Source organism: Copadichromis virginalis, linkage group LG7, assembly GCF_057382275.1.
Source record: "Copadichromis virginalis isolate Kocher_CV1m ecotype Utaka linkage group LG7, C_Virginalis_male_GT1.1, whole genome shotgun sequence".
NCBI classification, from domain to species: Eukaryota; Metazoa; Chordata; class Actinopteri; order Cichliformes; family Cichlidae; genus Copadichromis; species Copadichromis virginalis.
Genome location: NC_140624.1, coordinates 61,549,879 through 61,560,650, shown reverse-complemented (window position 1 = coordinate 61,560,650; position 10,772 = coordinate 61,549,879). Strand labels below are relative to the sequence as shown.

Below are 10,772 nucleotides of genomic sequence, written 5' to 3'. Positions count from 1 at the left end.
GGCTACACAGAAAAGTCAAGAATTCTGGATTCTTATTGGACAAATCTACTGTCCTTCTTAACCGAGCCCGCCACGGCAGCGACACGAACCTCTGTGCTTTGGCTGATGCAACTTAAACGGTGTCAGCTCAGATTTTTGTTGTCGTTTTTAAATATGTTAGTTGATGTAGAGAAATGTGAGAAAAGTCCGCAAGCCCAATGTATGCCAGCTTTTGTTTTAAGTACTCTAACTTTTTAAACTAATGTTATTATTTATCTATTTACATTTTTTTTAAAAGAAATGATTTTATTCTGTCCTTGATTAATAACATGTATCACTTTTTTGTGACTGTTATTTTATGGCATACGAACTGACTAGTAATAATGATGAAATATTGATGCATCCGTACGTACTCGATATTTCGCATTTCTGATGTAATATCCTTCAGTGTACGTATATTAGCGGAAGAATTTCTCCAGCATGCTATGTTTCTAGGGGAAGAGATTTCGTGCGGGACCGGTTGCTTGGTTCATTTACTTCAACATGCCGACTGACACCAAACGTGTTCGTGGTCCAGAAGTGTCTCAGAGCCCGTCTCTCTTTTCGTGCGATCCGGCGGCGGTTCTGCCCTCGAAGGGGCCCAGAGCGGACGGTCGGCGACGGGATCAGGTCGACGTGCGGCCCGTTTTCGTCCGCTGTGGCCTGGTGAGCCAAGCTAAAGGCTCCGCGTACTTGGAGGCTGGAAACACCAAGCTGATGTGCTGCGTTTACGGCCCCAGAGAAACAGACCGGAAGGATGAGACGAATATGAAATGTGGAAGGTATGGAGTTTGTTTGTTTAAATCTTTAAGCATATTGACTGTTCTAACAACACAACAAACAAAGAAATCGTTTTCTGCTGATTAAACTGTGAAGTCATAATAAAAATACAGCCTGCTGTGTCTTACATGGATAGCAGAATTTTTGGACTTTTTTATTATTTCCCCCACTGTTCTGAACTACACATGCGTGAAAACTAGTCTAAACTTTAATAAACCACATAAACAATTGAAATGCAACAGAATTTTAACTTTTGCCCAAAACAATTGCTGGAGACATTATTGACTTAATCCAAATGCAGCACTTTTTTGTTGTTGTTGGGGGGTTTTTTTTGTTTGTTTTTTTAAAGGGATTAAAACGCTTTTTGACATATCCACCCATCCATTCGCTTCCGCTTATTCTTTTCAGGGTCGCGGGGGGCGCTGGAGCCTATCCCAGCTGTCATAGGGCGAGAGGCGGGGTACACCCTGGACAGGTCGCCAGTCTGTCGCAGGGCTAACACATAGGGACAGACAACAATTCGCGCTCACATTCACTCGCACATTCACACCTAATGGCAATTTGGATTTTCCAATTAACCTATCCCCTCAAGCTGCATGTCTTTGGACGGTGGGAGGAAGCCGGAGTACCCGGAGGGAACCCACGCAAACACGGGGAGAACATGCAAACTCCACACAGAAAGACCCCGGCCTGATGTTGGAATTGAACTCAGGACCTTCTTGCTGTGCAGCAACAGTGCTAACCACCGTGCTGCCTTTTTGACATATCCATAAGTCATAAATGTGCACAAAGAGGCAACTCCTTGTGTTTGAAAAGAGTTTTTGTATTACTTCTCACTGTGAACTATTATTTAGTACCATAGTTAGTTTGAAAACTGAGCTTATGTGGGTATACCAATAAAGCATTCAGTTTGAAGTGGACACTGATATCTGTGACAGTTTAGAAAAAAAAAGACTCAACCACAACTGTTTTTCTCTGTGTCCAGATTGACTACCGACATGCGCTTTGCTCCATTTTCCTGCCCGGAGAGGGGCTCCTGGATTCAAGGGAGTCAGGACAAGGACTTTTCCCTGATGTTACATGAGAGCCTGCAGCCTGCCATATGTCTCCACAAATACCCTCGCTCTCAGATCGAGGTCAACGTGATGGTTCTTGAGAACAGCGGTTCAGTTCTGGCCCATGCCGTCACATGCGCCTCTCTTGCGCTTGCAGATGCGGGGATCGAAATGTATGATCTGGTCCTCGGTTGCTCCATGCGCCAGGATGGCACCTCCTATGTGGTTGACCCCTCCTACATGGAGGAAAACTGCTGGAACTCGGTAAGCTGTGAGAACCAGGGTGGTCTGACTGTCGCATTCCTCCCAAGCCTGAACCAGATTTCTGGACTACAGTCTGATGGAGAAATGACTGAAGAGACTCTAACCGCTGGAGTGAGGACCTGCATTGAGGGATGCTATAAACTGTACCCAGTTATCCAGCATGCCCTGACAAAGGCTGTGCGCAAAGCTGCGCCATCACAATCAGAGAGCTGAGTGAACCACGAACTCCTCCGTTTATAGTCTTTCCTGTAGATCATTTCCAATCGTTACTAAAGAACTTGATCTATTTTTCCATGTGTGGTATTAGTTCATATATTAAAAGAAAAAATGAACTGAGACTCGCCTCTTTGCATTTCCTCATTAAATTATTTAACGGACTATATTTAATGTATATTCTTCCCAGGATTTGAAACTAAATGCTTCCCACAACACTGGAGAGAAATTGTTCAACTGGTATATTTTTAGTAGGTGCACTCTGGCAGTGCAAATAGCCTCATAAAAGCAATATATGCAATATAATTACAGATGGATTTGGTCACAAAAAGTTTGTCAACACCTTCTGTCACAAACAGAATTACACAACCATTAATTACACAATTATACAACCCTCTTTTATTTTGGTTTTCATTGATGAACCCTAAATCATGTCCACGGGTCATACCCAGGGCCACAATCCCGAGTACCAAACTTTGTGTTATTTTTTTGGCACCAAGAGAGCGTTTGCCAAAAAGAGCTTAGTTATTGCAGGGCATCATAGAGACCTATCTCTGCCTTCTACATGCAGAAGTTGTCACATGTTGCTGGCTTAAAATGTAAGAAACAAAGTTACGTTTGGTGACACAGATATGGTAATCATCTACAATACAGAATAAAAATAGAAAACACTTTATTGAAAAAGCTAGAGCCTCATAGATTTACATTAGATTATTCCCTGCCTGTCAAACTAATCAATTGTTAAATATGCATGTTATTTTAGACCACCTCTTTCATGCACTGTATTGCCAAAAGTATTAGCTTGTCTGCCTTCACATGCATGAACTTTGGTGACATCCCATTCATAACAGACTGAAACAATGTAAAGCATGTTTCTCCTTTCTCCTCGCAAAATTCTTACTTTAACTTTGGAAAATTCTGGTCAACATTATCGACCCTTTGATTCATATTTGATAACTAGTGTCCACCCTTAAACTGGTGTGTTATATTCATTATTTATTCAGAATTATTCTTAGTCACTGCAACAGGTCATTCCACTAGTTAAGCTGCTTTGGAAGTTAAAATTGTTATGTGTACCCAACTGTTAAATGTGAAGAGAGTTGCTTACCATTAATATTAATATTATGCATGATATTGTGACTGGGGCTGAGGCCCCCAAAACATCAAATCTAGATGAATCCCTGTCTCTTTTCCTATAACCTCTCAGAAAAACAGACATTTACACTCTTTAGAGGCACCAAATTAAAAGGAATAATCATGCCCATTTCCTAAACGTGAGCCATTTTTTAAAACTTCCTGTAAATATAATGTTTCTGTTGTACTCTCAGAAACTCCAAAGTAAAACACGGCACAACACAGGGAAATCTCTTTATTTATTTCTTCTCAGACGCCCCAAAGTCTGAGACAGCAATAAACAGTCCAGTATCTTCCCAGAATAACGCAACTTTTAAACAAACATACATTACTTCACACAAATAAAAACAGAATTTTTCAATCCAAACAGACTCGGCATTCAACCCAAACGCAGTCCTGCTCTCACTCCTCTGCTGCAGATAGCTAAAAGGTGTGAGTCATGTGACAGTCTAAAGCAGTCTCTTCCTTGCTCCACAGCTGTCAATCACTGTTCCCTCAGCCAATAGCACAGCTTGCAGCCGTTGCGGCTTGGGTTGGGAAGGGAGTGTAGGGGGGGCAGGATGTCATCAGGGTAGGCAGTGCGGGATTGGTTGCTCGGCTTAAACTGCGTGACATGCAATTGAGGGAAGGAAGGGTGGAGGCGTCATGTTTGGGTGCCACAATTGCAAAACAACACAAATAGATACACAGATTTAGCTCATAATAGAGTTTAAAGTTGGTTTATTAGGGTTGTATCACTGGGCTGAACTTTGATGACGAAGAGCAACAGTTAAACTCACAGCTGTGAAAACAACAGGAATTCATAAAATGTTTGCTTGCTGTGTATTGCAGGTGTACGACTTACTTGACAATAACTCCTGTTACCTGCAGATACGCCTCTATAAATGACTTTAATCAGTTTGTGTGTGCATGTGTTATGTGAGGTCACCTTTTCTAATTGCTGCCAACATGCGTCAGTTTGTGTGTGGATGCTGCTGTATGTCTATCTGTAGGCCCTGTTGTGCCGTGGGTACGGCGACATAATTGCGTCCACGCTACCTTCGCTGTCCGAGCTGCTGTCAGAGTCGCTGCTGCCGGAATAAACGCAGAGTCCTGGTAAAACACCGACACACACGGCCGCCGACGGCAAGTGTAGTACGCCTTGGCCGGAGCTCAAGGCGGCTGAGGGCGGCTTTGCAGTGACGCCAGGGACGGTCTGTTGATCTTTGGCTCCTGCTCCGCCCCCCTCTTCTGGAAAGCATAACTTAAGTGTAAGACCTTGTGCCAACATACAACAGTCACAGTGATTTGAACTGTAGGAAAGAGAGTAAGAGTGGTCCACTGAATCTGCATCCATTTCCACTTTTTAACAGGCTCACAGGGAACAAACTCCACTGTATATTATATGAGCTGCATATTAATGTGTTTTTCTGGCTGCTGCCCACCTGTGTGTTTTTCTCCATTTCCTGTCGTTGCTGTTGTTGCCGTGATTTCCACTTTCTGTTTCTTACTGCTGTCTGATTGTGAGGAACTTGGAGAGAGAACAAAGAGATTAGAAAAACAAGACTTAAAGCTGATCCAATTAATATTTTTATATCAGCAATTTTGTGAAATTCCTGAGTGTGGCAATTATCAACAAACTCTGTCGGTCATGTTCATGTGCATACTTGCGTCTCTTTACAGCTCCAACTAATAAATGGGCCTGTGACAGGTGGCTGGTCCTGTGCTCCACCCCTTTAGGTGCCACCTTCTTTTCAGGCTCTTTGCGGCTCTCTGCAGATGCTTGCTTCACTAGAGCGCTGTGAAGCTACACAGTTAAGGTGAAAAAAAAAAAAAAAAAAACTCCTTATGGGGTCCTAGCGTGGAAAAGTGGGGGATTAAAAACTGAAGGGAGACACCAGAGAGCAGACTGGAAAGCTTTACTCAAACTAGTAAGAATATGAATGTAAAACTCAACCTCAGAAGTAGAAATCTTGCTGTGGAGGCAGTTCGTATTTGAATGAGAGTTCGAATTGCTATTGATTTTAATATAACGCAAACTTAAATGCAACTCTCATTCTGGTTTTATGTTTGCATGCTGGCTTCTACGACTCCAATCTCAACCGTGCAAGTGCCCTGTTTGAATATGAAGGATATTCTGTATTCCAACAGCTCCTTTTTCTCCTCGTCCCTGCGTTGTTTCTCCACCAGACACTGTTGCCGGGAGACCTCGTCCAAGAAACTGCTCTCATCCTCATCCAATCCCCTCACCATGTTCTCTGTTACCATAGAAACATACTCTCAAACACATGACAAGAGAGTGACTGCATTTCCCCGAAAACAAACCAGAGACAATCTGCCATAAAAACTGCACAAACACACAAAGTAGCGTCATCTGAGGAAGCACTGAAAACAAAAATCTAACATCACTTGCAAAAATGTTGAATATGGAATTATAAATGAAAAAACTGAAGAGAGCTTTTCCAAATAAGCTCTACGTAAAAACTGGGGGTAAGTTGTCTGATACTCGAAGCAGGAGAATAAATTTCAATGTTTCCCTTAATGTAATCATTGCTTCCAAGTTGTGAAGACATTTTTGAAATCTTGAATTTCATCAGAATTAAAAGCACCAAATTATGGGAGTAGTTATTCCCATTATTTTGTTGGGAGAAGAACCTCAATTCCCAACCTGACATACAGTGGTGTGAAAGAGTTTTCCTGAATTTCCTTGGATCACAGTGTGATGTCTGGCTTTTAAGGATCCTTTGATCTACTCCACTTTAATCTCCTTTTCCACACAGGTCAATGTAGGTTTGGATTTTTGCCCCCCTAATAATAAACACCTTCATTTAAAAACTGCATTTTGTGTTTACTTGTGTTATCTTTGTCTAATATTTCAATTTGTTTAATGATCTGAAACATTTACGAGTGACAAACGTACAAGAAAATCAGGAAGGGGCACAAAGTTTCACACCACTGGAACTCTGATAAACTCTTCAAGATTAAATCTACAGACTTTACAAAGTTTCCTCAAGAGCCAAAGACAATTTTAAGGCTGATTCGGACTTGGATTAATAAGTGGACCTTAATGATGTCTAAAAATGGTGGCTTGTGCTCTAAAAAGCTTAAGTTACATTTGCTATGAAGCTGTTCAAAAACAACCTTTAGAAACTGAATATTAAAGTGTACTGACACATACTGCTGATAATACATTATTCATTATCTCTTACATCACAGAATTACAGAAGAAAAGTGTTCATTCAAACCCTAATGAAAAGTGGAGCAACACCCACAAAGACCTACTGAATTTAAACTGCTCCTCATATTCTTCTTGTTTCTTGTCTTTCTGTTCCTGCAGCCGCTCAAAGAGGGAGCGTGGGTCATACTCCTCCTCTGGGACCTCTGAGAAGTACAAAGGACAAATATAAAGGGGTTACATGCACAGTGGGACATCCTTTAGAGGTTTTGTATAGTTTTGGATATGTGTTCTTACCCTCTGGGTCGTCAGGTTTTCTGATTTTCTCCCATTCCTCCTGTCTCTTTTTCCTCCTCTCATCAAGCTCTGCTTCAGACACAAACTTCCTGCTGAGGTCGACACCTGTTCCTTCTGCTCCTTCCATTACAACTGCGCAACATAAAACACAGAAATTGGCCGACTCTTATATTGCGCTTTTCTACTCTGAGCACTCAAAGTGCTTTCTGTGTAACATTCACACTCCAATGGACGCATTGGAGAGCAATTCTCGGTTAGTGTCTTGCCCTAGAATTTTGGTATGCAGACTGGAGCAGTCGGGGATCGAACCACCAACCTTCAGATTAGACGACCTGCTCTACAGCCACACAGAAGCTCTGAATACCATTCTAAAATGTGTTGTCCCATCTCCGCACTGGACACAGACCATTTACAAGTGACTGCTCAATCAGTACCTCTGGGTTTTCCTCAAAGAACACAGAATATTAATTGATTCTTGACATAGCTCAGCAAAAAATAAGTCTATTCCATTAAAATAAGCAAAACCCTTAAAAGACTTTGTAGCTGACTACTGCGTATTCCCAATACTTACAAGTGTTAATTGTTTACAACCACCTGAGGTTACAGTCTGCTGAATAAATGTGACATGGTACTGTACAACACAATGGCATCACTAGAACAGGTTTCTGATGAAATGTCCATCTCTGCATTAAAAAAATAAAACAAAAACAATTACTACTTGTTCCAGCTGTGCCCTTTAGGGGTCGCCACATCAGATCATATGCCTCCCACTCACCCTATGCTTTGCAACCTCTTCTGTCACACTAACCCTGTGCATGTTCTCCTTCATGAAATCCATGAATCTTCTCTGTGCCCTTCCTCTTTCCCTCCTGCCTGGCAGCTCTATCGTCAACATCTTTTGAAAATATGCACTTTCCCTCCTCTGCATATGTAAAAACCATCCAAGTCTTGTTTGCCCAGCTAACTTAGTCTCCAAACCGCTCAGCCTGATCGATCCCTCGGACATACTCATTTCTAATCCTGTCCCTCATGGTCACTCCCAGTAAAAATATTAACATCTTCAACTCTGCCACATCCAGCACTGCCTCCTGTGTTTTTGTTGTCGACATCTCCAAACCACGTGTCATAACAGGTCTCACGATAGTTTATTTTGCCACGTTTCCTGACAAATCAATTTACTGGCTTGCACACTTCCTGCAAAATATTTTGGTGACTTTAAAAATAAGGTACAAAAGATGAAAACGGCCATCACGTGACAGCTTTCATTGGTTGGCATTACAGCAGATAGTATTAAGCCTGTTATTTTTATCAGTTCATCACATACAAAGCAATAATAACAAGTGCAACAGCTGGACAACACCACTGCACAATATTTCGACTAAGCTGTACCGATCTGCGTGGTTTTATTTAGCCCTCTGATGAATATGAAGATTGAAGCCATTTTAAAACTTTAACTGACGTGAAATAAGGTGACGAGTGAATTAAGTGAGAGATCTGCTTAACTGACCGAAGCATTTGGTTTATAATGGGCCCTGATGATTCACTCACTGTTACACACAACAGCGAGAACAACGCCAGCCGCTACACAAAGTTAGTCCCTTAAAGCTGTGGACACACAAAGATGAAAGGAAACACTCACACGCCTGACCTCTTGCCTATATAGCAGAGCAGCAAACTCTGAACTCGCAGATGCCTTGTGCGTTGCAAAGCCGCGGCTAACGTTAGCTTCGTTAGCGTTAAAAATAATCTTTAAGAGCAACAGAACATCATGTCAAGTCTGAAAAGAAACATTTTCAGATGCATGACCAAGAAGTCTTTAGTTTAGGACTGCCTCGTATCAAGATTAAAGACCTGTATGTGGATAAACCTTACCAAGATCCAGGCTTCTCGCTAAATTAGCGCTCCAGTTTAATGATCTTTGTGTCACGCTGAAGACGGCTCGTCGCGAAATACGGCGTTCGAATTAAGTTCCGACTCACTTTTTTGTTGTTAAACGCACGCTGCTCTGTTTTCATTATGTTAATAGATTATTTCTATTTATTTTTTAACAGAAAAGGCCTACCGAATATTACCGATGACCTAGATTTATTAGTAGACACAGTTGTTGTCAATTATTAATTATATCTACATCGTGTGCTTCTTGCGCGTATAATTAAAGAGTCCCTTAATTATACGCACCATTTGTAGTTCCATTTTCCAGAAAAAATAAACAAACCAAAACCTCAAATAAATAGAGGTCTAAACAAACAATACTCAAAACAAGACGGAATAAACATGAAAATAACAAAAGACTAAAGCTTTTCAAATAAATTACATTTGCAGATAAAACCGTGAATATACAGTACAAAGTTGTATATATTCGACCTTCCCTGTAAGTTTGCCTTCTCAGATTAACTAATGAGTATAAGTAAACCCATAAAAATAAGATTGTAAGCAGTTACTAAATTGATCACAAGATGGCGCCTAAAATCCATTAATGAGGTCCAAAGGTATCTCTGGAGGACTGTTCAGCTACATTTTAAGGGTAGATGGTAATTTATTTTACTCGTTCGTCTTGTTCACGATGACCTCTTGAAGTGCCTTTTCGATTTAAGTGACAGATTCCAGATGATGGAATGTGTACGTTTAGCAAGCGGCGCCCACAGGCTACAGCCTCCTGTGTTGCTAAAGCAAAGTCCAGTTTAAAGAAAAATGATCCTCCACTCACTTAATTCTTTCCCTCTGCAAACACTTTCTTGGCTAGTTTAAAGTTTCACGGATAGTTTCAAGTGTTGCTGGACAAATGTAGGAAACATGTAGTTTCATTTGTAATAAATGGTTCCCATTTTTGTCCAGAAGCATGTTATGCTTTACGGATTGGCAAGTTGCTATCACATGACTGTACAGTGCCATGAAGTAACCTTCAGTTTCACAGTCAGATCCAACCCGTTCTTGTGACATCTGCTTTCAAAAAGCAAAAAGGATGATAAGTATAACACGAGGTTTGCAGCTTCTTACACGTGACTTCAAAAGCCAGTGGATGACATCACTGGCCTCACATCATGCAAACACAATTTTTCAAGCATAACTTATTTTTAGAATCACTTTTATATTTTGAAAATTTGTTCCGGTTTAATAGTCCAACCACTGACAGCCTAACCTGCTGCAGTAAGTGTTTGCCCGTCGCTGAGCCTGGTTTTCCTAGAAGTCAGTTGCTTTTAAAAGGAAGTTCTTCCTTCCAGCCATATCAAGTGCTTAATCAGGGGGATCATGCGATTGTTGGAGTTTTATCTCTAATAAAGTAGGGCATTTACTTTAAGATCTCTAAGCTCCTTAAGGGCACTGATGTTGTATATTGGTGCTATATAAATAAAACCTAAAGAAAGAAAAGAAAACCATTCCAATGGTTTTATTCAGCTGAGGGTTACATTATATCGAAGTTAAGTCAGATATTATAAATGATTCCTCATTTAATGATGCACTACGACCAAAATAGTAACTATTGATGATTGCTAAGCTGAAAAACTGAAATTACAAGACAATATATTCTGTCCCAGTCCAATGAAAGTAATGGCCTCAGCCATAGTGTCTCTAAAATAACTGTTGTTTGTTCAAAACGCATGCACATAACTGAAACCCAAATGTTCTTGTGGGTTGATTAGTCAGTCTGATGTGCTGTTTTTACCAATCAGCTGGGGAGTGAGCCTTTCAGTGCCTTTTAGTAATTATACATGCTTCCACAAATGCAGCGAGGTTATTATTTATTTATATTATCAACATGTTGTCAGGTCCTGTGATAAAATGCATTGCACCATGGAGATTAATGCTAAAAGCTCAGTCATATTTTAAAGGAACAGTTCACCACTTATGGGTGTTGG

General features: G+C 40.9%; 2 protein-coding genes across 3 annotated transcripts; one reads left to right on the top strand and one right to left on the bottom strand.

Annotated features, from left to right (window-relative positions):
- Nucleotides 1-66: 66 nt before the first annotated feature.
- exosc6 (exosome component 6) lies at nt 67-2,453 on the top strand. 2 transcript variants are annotated; one of them, XM_085464598.1, is made up of 3 exons: nt 67-199; nt 475-800; nt 1,784-2,453. In XM_085464598.1, the coding sequence occupies exons 2-3, from the start codon at nt 523-525 to the stop codon at nt 2,328-2,330; spliced, it is 825 nt and encodes a 274-aa protein (XP_085320724.1). In that variant the 5' UTR covers nt 67-199; nt 475-522; the 3' UTR covers nt 2,331-2,453. The 2 variants fall into 2 exon arrangements, with proteins under 2 accessions (XP_085320724.1, XP_085320723.1); XM_085464597.1 differs by having other exon boundaries at nt 67-800.
- A 1,230-nt stretch (nt 2,454-3,683) lies between these two features.
- psme3ip1 (proteasome activator subunit 3 interacting protein 1) lies at nt 3,684-8,864 on the bottom strand. Its single transcript, XM_085464595.1, has 7 exons — nt 8,788-8,864; nt 6,916-7,047; nt 6,726-6,824; nt 5,580-5,701; nt 5,111-5,244; nt 4,889-4,974; nt 3,684-4,694 (listed from the first exon to the last, which is right to left on the bottom strand). Exons 2-7 carry the CDS (start codon nt 7,040-7,042, stop codon nt 4,447-4,449), a joined length of 816 nt encoding a protein of 271 aa, XP_085320721.1. The 5' UTR covers nt 7,043-7,047; nt 8,788-8,864; the 3' UTR covers nt 3,684-4,446.
- Nucleotides 8,865-10,772: the final 1,908 nt, after the last annotated feature.

What these genes read in the sequence shown, in the direction of transcription:
- exosc6 (XM_085464598.1), top strand. Translation starts at nt 523, where the DNA reads ATGCCGACTGACACCAAACGTGTTCGTGGTCCAGAAGTGTCTCAGAGC. An exon ending in ACGAATATGAAATGTGGAAG is followed by an intron (nt 801 to 1,783) that starts GTATGGAGTTTG and finishes CTCTGTGTCCAG; the next exon opens with ATTGACTACCGACATGCGCT.
- psme3ip1 (XM_085464595.1), bottom strand. Translation starts at nt 7,042, where the DNA reads ATGGAAGGAGCAGAAGGAACAGGTGTCGACCTCAGCAGGAAGTTTGTG. An exon ending in AAAACCTGACGACCCAGAGG is followed by an intron (nt 6,825 to 6,915) that starts GTAAGAACACAT and finishes TGTACTTCTCAG; the next exon opens with AGGTCCCAGAGGAGGAGTAT. An exon ending in AGGAGCTGTTGGAATACAGA is followed by an intron (nt 5,245 to 5,579) that starts ATATCCTTCATA and finishes GTGTAGCTTCAC; the next exon opens with AGCGCTCTAGTGAAGCAAGC.